At 39.1% G+C, this 24,841-nt stretch overlaps 1 protein-coding gene across 2 annotated transcripts in view; it reads right to left on the bottom strand.

The window, feature by feature from the left end:
* Positions 1-24,841, bottom strand: part of LOC129837622 (disintegrin and metalloproteinase domain-containing protein 22-like) — a 143,289-nt gene that overhangs the window by 51,481 nt on the left and 66,967 nt on the right. For both annotated transcript variants that reach the window (XM_055903930.1, XM_055903931.1), the window contains exon 6: positions 7,970-8,033. In XM_055903930.1, the coding sequence (XP_055759905.1) occupies positions 7,970-8,033 (64 nt within the window). The remainder of the gene's footprint in view (positions 1-7,969; positions 8,034-24,841) is intronic.

Below are 24,841 nucleotides of genomic sequence, written 5' to 3'. Positions count from 1 at the left end.
TTTATCTAATTAAACTATCAGTGTTCCTCGCCACGGCCGACGATGACTAATACTGGTGTCACAGTACCACCAAAGATGTATTTACCGTTACTAAGTACTTAACATGATTAACAGGGCCAGAGAAAGGCCACACTAAAATGAGTCACCTGTTTGCAGTGATTCTGAGTGAATGTATTAGTTGGAGTCATTTAGCCTGGCGTGCTGTGATCTGAACTGGGTGAAACTGTTCAGCCAAAAGGCTGAGAGACAGAGAGGGCTGGTTGAGATGGAGCTGGGTCTATCTGGCAGGCAGATTGGATTACAAGCAGCAGGGTAATATGTTGTTTCCGGTCCTCAGGGTTAGTGCTGTGTCAGCTGGTTATTGCTCCACTTTGGCACTTTATTGATCAGTCAGAGTAGTGATTAATGGGCTGTAAGGTCTGTTCACTTGGCTTCCCAGCAGGACATCCCATATGTATCCTCGCCTTGATCTGCACTGATAAGTAAGGCTGGATAGGTCCCTGTAACTCACCCAATGAGTTGCTAATTGAAAGACGGATGGAAATGATACATTTTGTGGCCTTCGGGAATAGAAAGTGCATTTTAAAGGATTTATTTTAAAAATCCTTTACGAGCTAATAGGCTATGATTCGTACATATTCCAGGAAGCAGTGTTGGTTGCTGGCCCATCCTCTTTACACAGTCAGCGACATATTTACACAGTCAGCGACACATAGTGACACAGTACATTGAAATATAGAGCCTAGAAAAACCTGACAGCACTTTTTAATTTTCAGTTTTTCTCACCAGGTCAGTTTTTTATTATTGTTTGATTCAGAGATGGTGATGACAGCATGCTGCCTCATCACAGACAGACACACACACACACACATAGCCTTGTCTGACCCCAGGAAGTCCGCTGTCACATCTTGGAGTGACAGACGCGACAGACAGAGTGAACCGCGAGCGTTAGCAACCCGCTGAGAGGCTAGCTGTCACCGAAGGCTGAGGTCCACTAAGAACTGTTCCCTGGCTACACTCTGAACCAAGACAGACATATTGTTCTGGTAACCCTGGCTACACTCTGAACCAAGACAGACATATTGTTCTGGTAACCCTGGCTACACTCTGAACCAAGACAGACATATTGTTCTGGTAACCCTGGCTACACTCAACCAAGACAGACATATTGTTCTGGTAACCCTGGCTACACTCTGAACCAAGACAGACATATTGTTCTGGTAACCCTGGCTACACTCTGAACCAAGACAGACATATTGTTCTGGTAACCCTGGCTACACTCTGAACCAAGACAGACATATTGTTCTGGTAACCCTGGCTACACTCTTCTGAACCAAGACAGACATATTGTTCTGGTAACCCTGGCTACACTCTGAACCAAGACAGACATATTGTTCTGGTAACACTGGCTACACTCTGAACCAAGACAGACATATTGTTCTGGTAACCGTGGCTACACTCTTCTGAACCAAGACAGACATATTGTTCTGGTAACCCTGGCTACACTCTTCTGAACCAAGACAGACATATTGTTCTGGTAACCCTGGCTACACTCTTCTGAACCAAGACAGACATATTGTTCTGGTAACCCTGGCTACACTCTTCTGAACCAAGACAGACATATTGTTCTGGTAACCCTGGCTACACTCTGAACCAAGACAGACATATTGTTCTGGTAACCCTGGCTACACTCTTCTGAACCAAGACAGACATATTGTTCTGGTAACCCTGGCTACACTCTGAACCAAGACAGACATATTGTTCTGGTAACACTGGCTACACTCTGAACCAAGACAGACATATTGTTCTGGTAACCCTGGCTACACTCTTCTGAACCAAGACAGACATATTGTTCTGGTAACCCTGGCTACACTCTTCTGAACCAAGACAGACATATTGTTCTGGTAACCCTGGCTACACTCTGAACCAAGACAGACATATTGTTCTGGTAACACTGGCTACACTCTGAACCAAGACAGACATATTGTTCTGGTAACCCTGGCTACACTCTTCTGAACCAAGACAGACATATTGTTCTGGTAACCCTGGCTACACTCTTCTGAACCAAGACAGACATATTGTTCTGGTAACCCTGGCTACACTCTTCTGAACCAAGACAGACATATTGTTCTGGTAACCCTGGCTACACTCTTCTGAACCAAGACAGACATATTGTTCTGGTAACCCTGGCTACACTCTGAACCAAGACAGACATATTGTTCTGGTAACCCTGGCTACACTCTGAACCAAGACAGACATATTGTTCTGGTAACACTGGCTACACTGAACCAAGACAGACATATTGTTCTGGTAAGGACTGAAGCAGCATGAAGAGCAGAAACATGACTATAGTTAACATTCTGGTAGCAAAGACAATGACGAGTTGAGAGTAGGTTTCTTCCAACCTGAGGGAGTTAGTCCCTGCCACTGATAACATGGTGTTTCCTTTATGGACTGGGCCTGAATAGAACACTGTGTAATAACAGTATGAACAAACTACACCAGTACTATTTAAAACCAGTGCTAACACGTGCCTTGGGAATGGGCTTGCACCAGCAACCATGCTCCGAAGGTCTGCCATAAAGGTCCAGACCTCTTGGGAGCACTTACAAGCAGGGAGGCCTAAACCCACTCAGCCTTTGTCCATAGAGAACAGCTTCCTCCACATCAGTGCAGGCAGAAACAACCAGGCAGTGAGTTATCTCTATCATCATACACAGTCTTTGATGAGTGAGCTCTCTCCATTGTGTTACAGTCTTTGATGTGTGTCACACAACCCCCTAAGGACAGACACCATCTCTTATTATCCCACAGACACTCTTCACACCAACCAGAACTCTGTTTAATCTCACTCTTTCAAGTTGCCAATGTGATTAGTGATGGATCGCAAACCTAAATGCTGCAGTTCATGTCAATGTGATGGTAGATTTCTATACAGAACAGAACTGACAGATCAATCTGTATCATGTCTGTTCTTTATTATTCTGTTTCATGATACATGTGTATATATTAATATGCGGTTTCATTTCAGAATATGTGAGCTATGTAGAATAATGTTTTGTACACATGAATATGCTGGTTAATGTTTGGACTTTGTTAAGAAACAGCTATCTGAAATGAATGCTGTATAATGTTCTCTTGTCCAATTGTCTTTGTTTCCTGATGAATCCCTTTTTGGTGAGGTAGGATAGCAGTTTGGGGAGACAACCGCCTACAAACACGCACGCACACACACACACACACACACACACACACACACACACACACACACACACACACACACACACAGGCACTCCACGGGGTGTGTGTCGTGAGTAGGATTAGGGTCTCACACAGATGGGCTCAGATGTCCTTGGACAAAAGAACAGGGCGTGGCCTGAGTTGCTGGGGGAGACCGTATCTCGGATGAATTAATATAGAGTGTGTGTGTATGGGGGGGGGGGGGGGGGGGGCAGCACCCCTTTCATTCAGGCTTAGGAGTTCTAAGGATTCGTCCTGTGTTTGTGTGTGTGTGATGCATTAGAGTGCATGAAGGGGGTTGGCTAAAGGCCACAAAGGATCCCCCTAGTCCTCAACCCCCCTCACCACCACTACCCTCCCCTCCAAGCCTGCACATTCATAGGCTATCAGCTTCACCACCCCCCCATCTTCACACCCTCCACCCTCACCACCACGTCTCCATCAAGCCCCATCCCCCACACCTCCCCAACCAGCCCTGGCCCCAGCACAGCCTGAGGGACTGGGTTGTCTGGGAAGTCCTGGGTACAGAGAGGGAATCCACTGAGCATCCCCATTGAGATGCCTGTTTCTTTGTAAGCCAGCCAATCCACCATCCGGAAGGGCTGTTTTTGGAATGTTACATTCTGTGATGCTGATCACCACAACCTTTCTATGTGCTCTGAGTACTAACAGCCCACAGATGTACACAATCCAGACAGAGACCATTACGGTGCACCCATGAAGTATCACAAGGGAGAAACAACCATGTCTATACATTCTGTTAATCATATTTCTATGCAAAGGAGAGGAGTGCCCAAACATGGAAGCTTTAATTCACATTCCCTATAATAATATCCATCTTTTATTGAGACAGGCAGTGCAGGTGGGTGCAGGGCAGGGGGTGTCACAACCGTGAGAGCCAGACATATGGTGTTCTGTACAAAGACAACTCAGCATAAACTCCCTCCTACACACACCCTCACACGCACACACAAACAAACACACACGCACACACAGATTTGGCTACAGCAGCAGCATCTTGCAGAGAACCAATCCCAGTCCCAACATCCTGCCCACATAGAGCTATATTACTCAGCCTCTTGGCTCCCTTCCTGCTGCCTGGCTCCCTGGTTCTGGTTCCTCTTGGCTCCCTTCCTGCTGCCTGGCTCCCTGGTTCTGGTTCCTCTTGGCTCCCTTCCTGCTGCCTGGCTCCCTGGTTCTGCTTCCTCTTGGCTCCCTTTCTGCTGCCCGACTCCCTGGTTCTGGTCCCTCTTGGCTCCCTTCCTGCTGCCTGGCTCCCTGGTTCTGGCCCCTCTTGGCTCCCTTCCTGCTGGCTGGCTTCCTGGTTCTGGTCCCTCTTGGCTCCCTTCCTGCTGGCTGGCACCCTGGTTCTGGACCCTCTTTGCTCCCTTTCTGCTGCCTGGCTCCCTGGTTCTGGACCCTCTTGGCTCCCTTCCTACTGCCTGGCTCCCTGGTTCTGGTCCCTCTTGGCTGCCTTCCTACTGGCTGGCTCCCTGGTTCTGGTTCCTCTTGGCTGCCTTCCTACTGGCTGGCTCCCTGGCTCTGGTTCCTCTTGGCTGCCTTCCTGCTGCCTGGCTTGGTGGTTCTGGTTCTGTCCAGGTCGAAGGAGGGCAGATGGATTAGCCATACGGCAGACAGGAGTTATGCCGCCACACACACAAAAACACACACTAACTGCCATGCCGTCTCCGTCTTATAAAAGTCACATCCAACCGGATCATATAACCGGATCGGCCAGGTATCAGCTTGGAAACTGTTTGCTCGCTTGCGTGAACACATCTGGGTTTTAGATGTGTCTGGGTCTAACATTATTTTGTTTAGACTCACTCACTCACACACACACACACACACACACACACACACACACACACACACACACACACACACACACACACACACACACACACACACACACACACACACTGAAGCAGGGTGAAGGAAAACGCTAAAAATAAACTTTAAAAACAATGTCTGCTGACAGAGGGTGTACAAACAGAACACTGCAGAGAGGATGCAGGTACAGCTGTGTGTGTCTGTGTGTGTGTCTGTGGGTGAGTGTGTGTGAGTATCAAACTTGGCATGCAGGGCAGGGAGGCCACTACTTGATCTTTCCAGCAGGCATCTGTGTGTCTGTGTGACAAGCCTCTTAGGATGAACTGCACACCAAGCAGACTATCAGAGAGAGAGAGAGAGAGTAGCACCAAGAAGGCAGGCGTATCAGCGGCTCTAAGTCCAGAAACTGACAGCCGACCCTGGGCTTGACAGCAGCACAGCATGGCCTTTTCCTGGAGCCAGGATGCTAACGGCTAACTAGCTAACAACTTATAGAAGCCACACTGTGTGTGTGTAGCAGAGCGCTGCATAGATTTAAGAGATCTTGGAGTGCAATTTTCCCTCGTTCTCCCACTCACTCCCTTGCTTCAATAATTCCGTCCCTACAGAGGCAGAGGCAGAGGGAGAGAAGGAGGGGAGGAGGAGAGGAAGATAGGGAGGGAAGGATGAAGGAGGCTGCTAAAACAGATGTCACAAAGCCACAGGGTCCCAGTGTTGTTCATTTCTGTTTCTCTCTCACCCCCTCGTTCTCCCTCACTCCCACTGTCTCTGTCATTCCTCTCCCTCACTCCCACTGTCTCTGTCCATTCCTCTCTCCCTCACTCCCACTGTCTCTGTCCATTCCTCTCTCCCTCACTCCCACTGTCTCTATCCATTCCTCTCTCCCTCACTCCCAATGTCTCTGTCCATTCCTCTCTCCCTCACTCCCACTGTCTCTGTCCATTCCTCTCTCCCTCACTCCCACTGTCTCTGTCCATTCCTCTCTCCCTCACTCCCACTGTCTCTGTCCATTCCTCTCTCCCTCACTCCCACTGTCTCTGTCCATTCCTCTCTCCCTCACTCCCAATGTCTCTGTCCATTCCTCTCTCCCTCACTCCCACTGTCTCTGTCCATTCCTCTCTCCCTCACTCCCACTGTCTCTGTCCATTCCTCTCTCCCTCACTCCCACTGTCCATTCCTCTCTCCCTCACTCCCACTGTCTCTGTCCATTCCTCTCTCCCTCACTCCCACTGTCTCTGTCTATTCCTCTCTCCCTCATTCCCACCGTCTCTGTCCATTCCTCTCTCCCTCACTCCCACTGTCTCTGTCCATTCCTCTCCCTCACTCCCACTGTCTCTATCCATTCCTTTCTCCCTCATTCTCACTTGTCCATTCCTCTCTCCCTTTTCTCTATTCTTCCCTCCTTCTCCCTGACTCATTTCACATCCTTCTTCTCATTTTACGCTCTCCCCTCCCTCTCTCTCCTCTTCTCTTCACCATAAGGCGGTAAACCTGTCAGATGGATATGCATTTTAAGAAGGCGGCTCTATATGCCTGAAAAACACACACACACAAACCTGCACGGGCACTTGTGCACGCTCACACACAAGCACGCACGCACGCACACACATACACATTATTTATTCATATATTTCTCCCAAGATGCATTTTTAAATTGATAGTCGTTGGCTCAATGACTGGATGTCTATGGGAACAGCTAGCATGTCATTGCGCTAATATTAGTAGTAATTCACCCCCCCCCCCCCCACGCTTGCCTCCACTGATGAAAAGAATCCTAGGGGAAACACTGCACACACACAAATATACCTTTCTTCCCTTCCTGATTACCTCCACCCTAAACACACACGCAGAAGATAAAGTGTCTCTCACATTAACACATCACAATCAGTGTCAAGGCCGTCAAAAGGAGGCGACCAAAGCGACGCGTGGTGAGCGTACATATTCCCGTTAATTAGGTGATGACGCCGACAAAACAATAAACAATACCAAACAACCGTGAAGCTTAAGGCTAAGTGCCACAAACAAAGTTAACTTCCCACAAAGACAGGTGGGAAAAAGGGCTACCTAAGTATGGTTCTCAATCAGAGACAACGATAGACAGCTGTCCCTGATTGAGAACCCTACCCGGCCAAAACATAGAAATACAAATAATAGAACGAAAGAACATAGAATACCCACCCCAAATCACACCCTGACCAAACCAAATAGAGACATAAAAAGGATCTTTAAGGTCAGGGCGTGACAATCAGAGCTTGGACTTTTCTCTCAGGGTACCAGATGCTGCTTTAAACCATCAGCTCTCCCTCATAAATACAACCATATACTGTATTACAAACTGGGTGGTTAGAGTCCTGAATGCTGATTGGCTGACAGCCGTGGTATATCAGACCGTATACCACGGATATGACAAAACATTTATTTTTACTGCTCTAATTACGTTGATAACCAGTTTATAATAGCAATAAGGCACCTCTGGGGTTTGTGGTATATGGCCAATATACCACGGCTAAGGGCTGCATCCAGGCTGTACTCCGCGATGCGTCGTGCCTAAGAACATCACTTAGCCATATTGGCCATATACCACACCCCTTGTGCCTTATTGCTTAATTATATCACTCTCTATTCCTCATGAACTAACTGGCTGGCCAGCTCTGCTCTGTCCTAGTGGATAATCTCTCTACTCTGAAGTCAATGTTAATTATGGGATGTGTAACGTAAGGGTAGTCTGCTTTGTGATCTGCATTCACGGTCCGGTCTGCAAGAGCTTCTAGTCCCATTCAGTCCAGACGACTACTATTACACAGTGTGTGTGTGAGTGCGTACGTGCGTGCGTGTGTGCGTGCGTGCGCGCATGTGTGAATGGATGGCCAATGCCAGGCTTAGCCGAGGTACTCACGCTGACGCGGTCCTTTCCTCCAGGCTCGATCATGTAGGTGTGATTCCCATCAAAGAACATCCCACTGACAGAGAGAGAGAAAAAGAGAGATCAATATGACCGCCAGCCACTGCAGACATAAACAAGATGGATGCCAGCACTCTCTCTCCTCTCTACAGAAACTGATGAGGACTGTGTGTGTCTGTAACGGCACTAAGAGGGATAGGTGTCTATGGATGTTTTATAATGGTACATGTCTATGGATGGTTTATACTGGTACATGTCTATGGATGTTTTATAATGGTACATGTCTATGGATGTTTTATAATGGTACATGTCTATGGATGTTTTATATTGGTACATGTCTATGTATGGTTTATAATGGTACATGTCTATGTATGGTTTATAATGGTACATGTCTATGTATGGTTTATAATGGTACATGTCTATGTATGGTTTATAATGGTACATGTCTATGGATGTTTTATATTGGTACATGTCTATGTATGGTTTATAATGGTACATGTCTATGTATGGTTTATAATGGTACATGTCTATGGATGTTTTATAATGGTACATGTCTATGGATGGTTTATAATGGTACATGTCTATGGATGGTTTATAATGGTACATGTCTATGGATGGTTTATACTGGAACATGTTTATACTGGTACATGTCTATGGATGGTTTATAATGGTACATGTCTATGGATGGTTTATAATGGTACATGTCTATGGATGGTTTATAATGGTACATGTCTATGGATGGTTTATACTGGTACATGTCTATGGATGGTTTATAATGGTACATGTCTATGGATGGTTTATAATGGTACATGTCTATGGATGGTTTATACTGGTACATGTCTATGGATGGTTTATAATGGTACATGTCTATGGATGGTTTATATTGGTACATGTCTATGTATGGTTTATAATGGTACATGTCTATGTATGGTTTATAATGGTACATGTCTATGTATGGTTTATAATGGTACATGTCTATGGATGGTTTATAATGGTACATGTCTATGTATGGTTTATAATGGTACATGTCTATGGATGGTTGATACTGGTACATGTCTATGTATGGTTTATAATGGTACATGTCTATGTATGGTTTATAATGGTACATGTCTATGGATGGTTGATACTGGTACATGTCTATGTATGGTTTATAATGGTACATGTCTATGTATGGTTTATAATGGTACATGTCTATGTATGGTTTATAATGGTACATGTCTATGGATGGTTTATAATGGTACATGTCTATGGATGGTTTATACTGGAACATGTTTATACTGGTACATGTCTATGGATGGTTTATAATGGTACATGTCTATGGATGGTTTATAATGGTACATGTCTATGGATGGTTTATAATGGTACATGTCTATGGATGGTTTATACTGGTACATGTCTATGGATGGTTTATAATGGTACATGTCTATGGATGGTTTATAATGGTACATGTCTATGGATGGTTTATACTGGTACATGTCTATGGATGGTTTATAATGGTACATGTCTATGGATGGTTTATATTGGTACATGTCTATGTATGGTTTATAATGGTACATGTCTATGTATGGTTTATAATGGTACATGTCTATGTATGGTTTATAATGGTACATGTCTATGGATGGTTTATAATGGTACATGTCTATGTATGGTTTATAATGGTACATGTCTATGGATGGTTGATACTGGTACATGTCTATGTATGGTTTATAATGGTACATGTCTATGTATGGTTTATAATGGTACATGTCTATGGATGGTTGATACTGGAACATGTTTATACTGGTACATGTCTATGGATGGTTGATACTGGAACATGTTTATACTGGTACATGTCAGTACATAAAAACACTGCAGGTCTGTTGTAAATGAGCCTCCTCTCCATAACTAACACTACTAACTAACACTAGTAACCAACACTACTTACACTAGTAAAGAACACGACTAACCAACACTAATAACTAGCATTACTAACACTACTAATCAACACTACTAACTAACACTAGTAACCGACACTACTAACTAACACTAGTAACCAACACTAGTAACCAACACTAATAACCAACACTACTAACTAACACTAGTAACCAACACTAGTAACCAACACTAGTAACCAACACTAATAACCAACACTACTTACACTAGTAAATAACACTACTAACCAACACTAATAACTAACATTACTAACACTACTAACTAACAATAGTAACCAACACTAGTAACCAACACTAGTAACCAACACTAGTAACCAACACTAGTAACCAACACTAGGAACCAACACTAATAACCAACACTAATAACCAACACTACTTAAACTAGTAAATAACACTACTAACCAACACTAATAACTAACACTACTAACCAACACTACTAGTAACACTACTAACTAACACTACTAACACTACTAACCAACACTACTAACACTACTAACCAACACTACTAACACTACTAACCAACACTACTAACCAACACTACTATCCAACACTACTATCCAACACTACAAACACTACTACTAACACTACTAACACTACTAACACTACTATCCAACACTACAAACACTACTACTAACACTACTAACACTACTAACACTACTAACCAACACTACTACTAACACTACTAACACTACTAAAACTACTATCCAACACTACAAACACTACTACTAACACTACTAACACTACTAACACTACTAACCAACACACCTATCCAACACTACTAACACTATTAACACTACTAACCAACACTACTATCACTACTAACACTACTAACACTACTATCCAACACTACTAACACTACTAACACTACTAACACTACTAAACAACACTACTAACCAACACTACTAACCAACACTACTAACACTACTAACAAACACTACTAACACTACTAACACTACTAACCAACACTACTAACCAACACTACTAACACTACTAACACTACTAACCAACACTACTAACACTACTAACACTACTAACCAACACTACTAACACTACTAACACTACTATCCAACACTACTAACACTACTAACACTACTAACCAACACTACTAACACTACTAACCAACAATACTTACTAACACTACTAACACTACTATCACTACTAACCAACAATACTAACACTACTAACACTACTATCACTACTAACACTACTAACCAACAATACTAACACTACTAACACTACTAACACTACTAACACTACTAACCAACACTACTAACACTACTAACACTACTAACCAACACTACTAACACTACTAACCAACAATACTTACTAACACTACTAACACTACTAACACTACTAACCAACACTACTAACCAACACTACTAACACTACTATCCAACACTACTAACACTACTAACACTATTAACACTACTAACCAACACTACTAACACTACTAACCAACAATACTAACTAACACTACTAACACTACTAACACTACTAACCAACACTACTAACACTACTGTCCAACACTACTAACACTACTAACACTACTAACACTACTAACCAACACTACTAACACTACTAACCAACAATACTTACTAACACTACTAACACTACTAACACTACTAACACTACTAAAAAACACTACTAACCAACACTACTAACCAACACTACTAACACTACTAACAAACACTACTAACACTACTAACACTACTAACCAACACTACTAACCAACACTACTAACACTACTAACACTACTAACCAACACTACTAACACTACTAACACTACTATCCAACACTACTAACACTACTAACACTACTAACCAACACTACTAACACTACTAACCAACAATACTTACTAACACTACTAACACTACTATCACTACTAACCAACAATACTAACACTACTAACACTACTATCACTACTAACCAACAATACTAACACTACTAACACTACTAACACTACTAACACTACTAACCAACACTACTAACACTACTAACACTACTATCCAACACTACTAACACTACTAACCAACACTACTAACACTACTAACCAACAATACTAACTAACACTACTAACACTACTAACACTACTAACCAACACTACTAACACTACTGTCCAACACTACTAACACTACTAACACTACTAACACTACTAACCAACACTACTAACACTACTAACCAACAATACTTACTAACACTACTAACACTACTAACCAACACTACTAACACTACTGTCCAACACTACTATCCAACACTACTAACACTACTAACACTACTATCCAACACTACTACTAACACTACTAACACTACTAAGCAACACTACTAACGCTACTAACCAACACTACTAACACTACTAACCAACACTACTACTAACACTAATAACACTACTAACACTACTAACCAACTCTACTAACACTACTAACACTACTAACACTACTAACCAACACTACTAACACTACTATCACTACAAACACTACTAACACTACTAACACTACTAACACTACTAACCAACAATACTTACTAACACTACTAACACTACTAACACTACTAACACTACTAACACTACTATCCAACACTACTATCCAACACTACTATCCAACACTACTATCCCTACTAACACTACTAACACTACTAACACTACTAACACTACTAACCAACACTACTAACACTACTAACCAACACTACTAACACTACTAACACTACTAACCAACACTACTAACACTACTAACCAACACTACTAACACTACTAACACTACTAACACTACTAACCAACACTACTAACACTACTAACACTACTAACCAACACTACTAACACTACTAACAAACACTACTAACACTACTAACCAACACTACTAACACTACTAACACTACTATCCAACACTAACACTACTAACACTACTAACCAACACTACTAACACTACTAACCAACACTAACACTACTAACACTACTAACCAACACTACTAACCAACACTACTAACCAACACTACTAACACTACTAACCAACACTACTAACACTACTAACACTACTATCCAACACTACTAACACTACTAACACTACTAACCAACACTACTAACACTACTAACCAACACTACTAACACTACTAACCAACAATACTTACTAACACTACTAACACTACTAACACTACTAACACTACTAACACTACTATCCAACACTACTAACCAACACTACTAACACTACTAACACTACTAACCAACACTACTAACACTACTAACCAACACTACTAACCAACACTACTAATACTACTATCCAACACTACTAACCAACACTACTAACACTACTAACCAACAATACTAACACTACTAACACTACTAACCAACACTACTAACCAACACTACTAACACTACTAATAACACTACTAACACTACTAACACTACTAACCAACACTACTAACACTACTAACCAACACTACTACTAACACTACTAACACTACTAACACTACTAACCAACACTACTAACCAACACTACTAACACTACTAACACTACTAACCAACACTACTAACACTACTAACACTACTAACACTACTAACACTACTATCCAACACTACTAACACTACTAACACTACTAACACTACTATCCAACACTACTAACACTACTAACACTACTAACACTACTAACACTACTATCCAACACTACTAACAATACTAACCAACACTACTAACACTACTAACACTACTAACCAACACTACTACTAACACTACTAACACTACTAACACTACTAACCAACACTACTAACACTACTAACACTACTATCCAACACTACTAACACTACTAACACTACTAACACTACTAACACTACTATCCAACACTACTAACAATACTAACCAACACTACTAACACTACTATCCAACACTACTAACACTACTAACACTACTAACTAACACTACTAACCAACACAACTACACTACTAACACTACTAACACTACTATCCAACACTACTATCACTACTAACACCACTAACCAACACTATTATCCAACACTACTAACACTACTAACCAACACTATTATCCAACACTACTAACACTACTATCCAACACTACTAACACTACTACTAACACTACTAACACTACTAACCAACACTACTAACACTACTAACCAACACTACTAACACTACTAACACTACTAACCAACACTACTAACACTACTAACACTACTAACCAACACTACTAACACTACTAACCAACACTACTAACACTACTAACACTACTAACCAACACTACTAACCAACACTACTAACACTACTAACCAACACTACTAACACTACTAACCAACACTACTAACACTACTAACACTACTAACCAACACTACTACTATCCCTACTAACACTACTAACACTACTAACCAACACTACTACTATCCCTACTAACATTACTAACACTACTAACCAACACTACTAACACTACTAACACTACTAACACTACTAACACTAATAACACTACTAACTAACACTACTAACTAACACTACTAACACTACTAACACTACTAACACTAATAACACTACTAACACTAATAACACTACTAACACTACTAACACTACTAACTAACACTACTAACTAACACTAATAACACTACTAACACTAATAACACTACTAACACTAATAACACTACTAACTAACACTACTAACTAACACTACTAACACTACTAACACTACTAACACTACTAACACTACTAACACTACTAACACTACTAATAACACTACTAACACTACTAACACAACTAACACAACTAACACTACTATCACTACTAACACTACTAACACTACTAACACTACTATCACTACTATCACTACTAACACTACTAACACTACTAACACTACTAACACTACTAACACTACTAACCAACACTACTAACACTACTAACACTAATAACACTACTAACCAACACTACTAACACTACTAACACTACTAACACTACTAACACTAATAACACTACTAACACTACTAACACTACTAACACTAATAACACTACTAACACTAATAACACTACTAACACTAATAACCAACACTACTAACACTACTAACACTACTAACACTAATAACCAACACTACTAACACTACTAACACTACTAACTAACACTACTAACACTACTAACACTAATAACACTACTAACACTACTAACACTACTAACCAACACTACTAATAACACTACTAACACTAATAACCAACACTACTAACACTACCAACACTAATAACACTACTAACACTAATAACCAACACTACTAACACTACTAACACTACCAACACTACCAACACGACTAACACGACTAACACTACTAACACTACTAACACTACTAACACTACTAACTAACACTACTAACACTACTAACACTAATAACACTACTAACACTACTAACCAACACTACTAACACTACTAACACTACTAACCAACACTACCAACACTACCAACACTACTAACACTACTAACCAACACTAATAACACTACTAACACTACTAACCAACACTAATAACACTACTAACACTACTAACTAACACTACTAACACTACTAACACTACTAACACTAATAACACTACTAACACTACTAACACTACTAACTAACACTACTAACACTACTAACTAACACTACTAACACTACTAACACTACTAACACTACTAACACTACTAACACTACTAACACTACTAACACTACTAACCAACACTAATAACACTACTAACACTACTAACACTACTATCACTACTAACACTACTAACACTAATAACACTATTAACACTACTAACACTACTAACACTACTAACACTACTAACCAACACTACTAACACTACTAACACTAATAACACTACTAACACTACTAACACTACTAACCAACACTACTAACACTACTAACACTACTAACACTACTAACACTACTAACACTACTAACACTACTAACACTACTAACACTACTAACACTAATAACACTACTAACACTACTAACACTACTAACACTACTAACACTACTAACTAAAACTACTAACACTAATAACACTACTAACACTACTAACCAACACTACTAATAACACTACTAACACTAATAACCAACACTACTAACACTACTAACACTAATAACACTACTAACACTAATAACCAACACTACTAACACTACTAACACTACTAACTAACACTACTAACACTACTAACACTAATAACACTACTAACACTACTAACCAACACTACTAACACTACTAACACTACTAACACTACTAACACTACTAACCAACACTACTAACACTACTAACACTACTAACCAACACTAATAACACTACTAACACTACTAACCAACACTAATAACACTACTAACACTACTAACTAACACTACTAACACTACTAACACTACTAACACTAATAACACTACTAACACTAATAACACTACTAACACTACTAACCAACACTACTAACACTACTAACACTACCAACACTACTAACACTACTAACACTACTAACCAACACTACTAACACTACTAACACTACCAACACTACTAACACTACTAACACTACTAACCAACACTAATAACACTACTAACACTACTAACACTACTAACCAACACTACTAACACTACTAACACTACTAACACTACTAACACTACTAACACTAATAACACTACTAACACTACTAACACTACTAACACTAATAACACTACTAACACTACTAACACTACTAACCAACACTACTAACACTACTAACACTACTAACCAACACTAATAACACTACTAACACTACTAACCAACACTAATAACACTACTAACACTACTAACTAACACTACTAACACTAATAACACTACTAACACTACTAACACTACTAACACTACTAACACTACTAACACTAATAACACTAATAACACTACTAACACTACTAACACTACTAACACTACTAACACTAATAACACTACTAACACTACTAACACTAATAACACTACTAACACTACTAACACTACTAACACTACTAACACTAATAACACTACTAACACTACTAACTAACACTACTAACACTACTAACACTACTAACACTACTAACACTACTAACACTACTAACCAACACTAATAACACTACTAACACTACTAACACTACTAACCAACACTACTAACACTACTAACACTACTAACACTACTAACACTAATAACACTAATAACACTACTAACACTACTAACACTACTAACACTACTAACCAACACTAATAACACTACTAACACTACTAACCAACACTAATAACACTACTAACACTACTAACACTACTAACACTAATAACACTACTAACACTACTAACACTACTAACCAACACTACTAACACTACTAACACTACTAACCAACACTACTAACACTACTAACACTACTAACCAACACTACTAACACTACTAACACTACTAACCAACACTACTAACCAACACTACTAACACTACTAACACTACTATCCAACACTACTATTAACACTACTAACACTACTAACACTACTAACCAACACTACTAACACTACTAACACTACTAACCAACACTACTAACCAACACTACTAACACTACTAACACTACTAACCAACACTACTAACACTACTAACACTACTAACCAACACTACTAACCAACACTACTAACACTACTAACACTACTATCCAACACTACTATTAACACTAATAACACTACTAACACTACTAACCAACACTACTAACCAACACTACTAACACTACTAACACTACTGTCCAACACTACTACTACTACTAACACTACTAACACTACTATCCAACACTACTAACACTACTAACACTACTAACCAACACTACTAACACTACTAACACTACTAACACTACTAACACTACTAACCAACACTACTAACACTACTAACACTACTAACACTACTAACCAACACTACTAACACTACTAACCAACACTACTAACACTACTAACCAACACTACTAACACTACTAACACTACTAACACTACTATCCAACACTACTATCACTACTAACACTACTAACCAACACTATTATCCAACACTACTAACACTACTACTAACACTACTAACCAACACTATTATCCAACACTACTAACACTACTATCCAACACTACTAACACTACTATCCAACACTACTAACACTACTACTAACACTACTAGCCAACACTACTAACACTACTAACCAACACTACTAACCAACACTACTAACACTACTAACCAACACTACTACTAACACTAATAACACTACTAACACTACTAACACTACTAACAAACACTACTAACACTACTAACCAACACTACTAACACTACTAACACTACTAACCAACACTACTAACACTACTAACCAACACTACTAACACTACTATCCAACACTACTAACACTACTAACACTACTAACCAACACTACTAACACTACTAACACTATTAACCAACACTACTAACACTACCAACACTACTAACACTACTAACACTACTAACCAACACTACTAACACTACTAACACTACTATCCAACACTACTGACACTACTAACACTACTATCCAACACTACTAACACTACTAACACTACTAACACTACTATCCAACACTACTATCCAACACTACTATCACTACTAACCAACACTATTATCCAACACTACAAACACTACTACTAACACTACTAACCAACACTATTATCCAACACTACTAACGATACTACTAACACTACTAACACTACTATCACTACTAACACTACTATCCAACACTACTATCACTACTAACACTACTAACACTACTAACACTACTATCCAACACTACTAACACTACTATCACTACTATCCAACACTACTATCACTACTAACACTACTAACCAACACTATTATCCAACACTACTAACACTACTACTAACACTACTAACACTACTACTAACACTACTATCCAACACTACTAACACTACTACTAACACTACTAACACTACTAACCAACACTACTAACACTACTACTAACACTACTAACACTACTACTAACACTACTAACACTACTAACCAACACTACTAACACTACTAACACTACTACTAACACTACTAACACTACTATCCAACACTACTAACACTACTACTAACACTACTAACACTACTAACCAACACTATTATCCAACACTACTAACACTACTAACCAACACTACTAACACTACTAACCAACACTACTAACACTACTAACACTACTAACCAACACTACTACTAACACTACTAACACTACTAACACTACTAACACTACTAACACTACTAACCAACACTACTAACACTACTAACACTACTAACACTACTAACTAACACTACTAACACTACTAACACTACTAACCAACACTACTAACACTACTAACACTACTAACCAACACTACTAACACTACTAAAACTACTAACACTACTAACACTACTAACCAACACTACTAACACTACTAACACTAATAACACTACTAACCAACACTACTAACACTACTAACACTACTAACACTACTAACACTACTAACACTACTATCACCACTATCCAACACTACTAACACTACTAACCAACACTAACACCACTAACCAACACCACTAACAGTACTATCCAACACTACTATCCAACACTACTAACACTACTAACCAACACTACTAACACTACTTACACTACTAACCAACACTACTAACACTACTAACACTACTAACACTACTAACACTACTAACCAACACTACTAACACTACCAACACTACTAACACTACTATCCAACACTACTAACACTACTAACACTACTAACCAACACTACTAACACTACTAACAAACACTACTAACCAACACTACTAACACTACTAACCAACACTACTAACACTACCAACACTACTAACACTACTATCCAACACTACTAACACTACTAACACTACTAACCAACACTACTAACACTACTAACCAACACTACTAACACTACCAACACTACTAACACTACTAACCAACACTACTAACACTACTTACACTACTAACCAACACTACTAACACTACCAACACTACTAACACTACTAACACTACTAACCAACACTACTATCCAACACTACTAACACTACTAACCAACACTACTATCACTACTAAAACTACTATCCAACACTACTAACACTACTAACCAACACTACTAACACTACTAACACTACTATCCACCACTACTAACACTACTAACACTACTAACACTACTATCCAACACTACTAACACTACTAACCAACACTAACACCACTAACCAACACCACTAACAGTACTATCCAACACTACTATCCAACACTACTATCACTACTAACACTACTAACACTACTTACACTACTAACCAACACTACTAACACTACTAACACTACTAACACTACTAACACTACTAACACTACTAACCAACACTACTATCCAACACTACTAACACTACTAACCAACACTACTATCACTACTAAAACTACTATCCAACACTACTAACACTACTAACCAACACTACTAACACTACTAACACTACTATCCACCACTACTAACACTACTAACACTACTAACACTACTATCCAACACTACTAACACTACTAACCAACACTAACACCACTAACCAACACCACTAACAGTACTATCCAACACTACTATCCAACACTACTATCACTACTAACACTACTAACACTACTTACACTACTAACCAACACTACTAACACTACTAACACTACTAACACTACTAACACTACTAACCAACACTAATAAAACACTACCAACACTACTAACACTACTATCCAACACTACTAACACTACTAACACTACTAACCAACACTACTAACACTACTAACCAACACTACTAACCAACACTACTAACACTACTAACCAACACTACTAACACTACCAACACTACTATCCAACACTACTAACACTACTAACACTACTAACCAACACTACTAACACTACCAACACTACTAACCAACACTACTAACACTACCAACACTACTAACACTACTAACCAACACTACTAACACTACTTACACTACTAACCAACACTACTAACAATACCAACACTACTAACACTACTAACACTACTAACCAACACTACTAACACTACTAACACTACTTACACTATTAACCAACACTACTAACACTACTAACACTACCAACACTACTAACACTACTAACACTACTAACACTACTTACACTACTAACACTACTAACACTACTAACACTACTAACACTACTTACACTACTAACCAACACTACTAACACTACCAACACTACTAACACTACTAACCAACACTACTAACACTACTAACACTACTAACACTACTAACACTACTAACACTACTAACCAACACTACTAACACTACTAACACTACCAACACTACTAACACTACTAACACTACTAACACTACTTACACTACTAACCAACACTACTAACACTACCAACACTACTAACACTACTAACCAACACTACTAACACTACTAACACTACTAACCAACACTACTAACACTACTAACCAACACTACTAACACTACTAACCAACACTACTAACACTACCAACACTACTAACACTACTAACACTACTAACCAACACTACTAACACTACTAACACTACTTACACTACTAACCAACACTACTAACACTACTTACACTACTAACCAACACTACCAACACTACTAACACTACTAACCAACACTACTAACACTACTATCCAACACTACTAACACTACTAACACTACTAACCAACACTACTAACACTACTAACACTACTAACCAACACTACTAACACTACTAACACTACTAACCAACACTACTAACACTACTAACAATACTAACCAACACTACTAACACTACTATCCAACACTACTAACACTACTAACCAACACTAACACCACTAACCAACACTACTAACACTACTAACCAACACTACTAACACTACTAACACTACTAACACTACTAACCAACACTACTAACCAACACTACTAACCAACACTACTAACACTACTAACCAACACTACTAACACTACTAACCAACACTACTAACACTACTAACACTACTAACACTACTAACCAACACTACTAACACTACTAACACTACTAACCAACACTACTAACCAACACTACTAACACTACTAACCAACACTACTAACCAACACTACTAACACTACTAACACTACTAACGAACACTACTAACACTACTAACACTACTAACACTACTATCCAACACTACTAACACTACTAACCAACACTAACACCACTAACCAACACTACTAACACTACTAACCAACACTACTAACACTACTAACCAACACTACTAACACTACTAACCAACACTACTAACCAACACTACTAACCAACACTACTAACCAACACTACTAACACTACTAACCAACACTACTAACACTACTAACCAACACTACTAAAACTACTAACACTACTAACACTACTAACCAACACTACTAACACTACTATCCAACACTACTATCCAACACTACTATCACTACTAACACTACTAACACTACTAACCAACACTACTAACCAACACTACTAACACTACTATCCAACACTACTATCCAACACTACTATCACTACTAACACTACTAACACTACTAACACTACTAACCAACACTACTAACCAACACTACCCAACACTACTAACACTACTAACCAACACTACTAACACTACTAACACTACTAACCAACACTACTAACACTACTAACCAAGACTACTAACCAACACTGCTAACACTACTATCCAACACTACTAACACTACTAACACTACTATCCAACACTACTAACACTACTAACCAACACTAACACCACTAACCAACACTACTAACACTACTAACCAACACTACTAACCAACACTACTAACCAACACTACTAACACTACTAACCAACACTACTAACCAACACTACTAACCAACACTACTAACCAACACTACTAACACTACTATCCAACACTACTATCCAACACTACTATCACTACTAACACTACTAACACTACTAACACTACTAACCAACACTACTAACCAACACTACTAACACTACTATCCAACACTACTAACACTACTAACCAACACTACTAACACTACTAACACTACTAACCAACACTACTAACACTACTAACCAAGACTACTAACCAACACTGCTAACACTACTATCCAACACTACTAACACTACTAACCAACACTACTAACACTACTAACACTACTAACACTACTAACCAACACTACCAACACTACTAACACTACTAACACTACTAACCAACACTACTAACACTACTAACACTACTAACCAACACTACTAACACTACTAACCAACACTACTAACACTACTAACCAACACTACTAACACTACTAACCAACACTACTAACACTACTAACCAACACTACTAACACTACTAACCAACACTACTAACCAACACGACTAACCAACACTACTAACCAACACTACTAACACTACTAACCAACACTACTAAAACTACTAACACTACTAACACTACTAACCAACACTACTAACACTACTATCCAACACTACTATCCAACACTACTATCACTACTAACACTACTAACACTACTAACACTACTAACCAACACTACTAACCAACACTACTAACACTACTATCCAACACTACTAACACTACTAACCAACACTACTAACACTACTAACACTACTAACCAACACTACTAACACTACTAACCAAGACTACTAACCAACACTGCTAACACTACTATCCAACACTACTAACACTACTAACACTACTAACCAACACTACTAACACTACTAACCAACACTACCAACACTACTAACACTACTAACACTACTAACACTACTAACCAACACTACTAACACTACTAACCAACACTACTAACACTACTAACCAACACTACTAACACTACTAACCAACACTACTAACACTACTAACCAACACTACTAACACTACTAACCAACACTACTAACCAACACGACTAACCAACACTACTAACCAACACTACTAACACTACTAACCAACACTACTAACACTACTAACCAACACTACTAAAACTACCAACACTACTAACCAACACTACTAAAACTACTAACACTACTAACCAACACTACTAACCAACACTACTAACACTACTATCCAACACTACTAAAACTACTAACACTACTAACCAACACTACTAACACTACTAACCAACACTACTAACACTTCTAACCAACACTACTAACCAACACTACAAACCAACACTACCACTAGTAACTAACACTACTAACCAACACTACTATCCAACACTACTATCACTACTAACACTACTAACACTACTAACACTACTAACCAACACTACTAACCAACACTACTAACACTACTATCCAACACTACTATCCAACACTACTATCACTACTAACACTACTAACACTACTAACACTACTAACCAACACTACTAACCAACACTACTAACACTACTATCCAACACTACTAACACTACTAACCAACACTACTAACACTACTAACACTACTAACCAACACTACTAACACTACTAACCAAGACTACTAACCAACACTGCTAACACTACTATCCAACACTACTAACACTACTATCCAACACTACTAACACTACTAACCAACACTAACACCACTAACCAACACTACTAACACTACTAACCAACACTACTAACACTACTAACCAACACTACTAACACTACTAACCAACACTACTAACCAACACTACTAACCAACACTACTAACCAACACTACTAACACTACTAACCAACACTACTAACACTACTAACCAACACTATTAACACTACTAACCAACACTACTAAAACTACTAACACTACTAACACTACTAACCAACACTACTAACACTACTATCCAACACTACTATCCAACACTACTATCACTACTAACACTACTAACACTACTAACACTACTAACCAACACTACTAACCAACACTACTAACACTACTATCCAACACTACTAACACTACTAACCAACACTACTAACACTAC

The sequence above is a fragment of the Salvelinus fontinalis genome, chromosome 38 (assembly GCF_029448725.1).
Source record: "Salvelinus fontinalis isolate EN_2023a chromosome 38, ASM2944872v1, whole genome shotgun sequence".
In the NCBI taxonomy this organism is placed as follows: domain Eukaryota; kingdom Metazoa; phylum Chordata; class Actinopteri; order Salmoniformes; family Salmonidae; genus Salvelinus; species Salvelinus fontinalis.
Note: the sequence above shows the minus strand (reverse complement) of the source record. Positions and strands in the feature narration are given on the sequence as shown.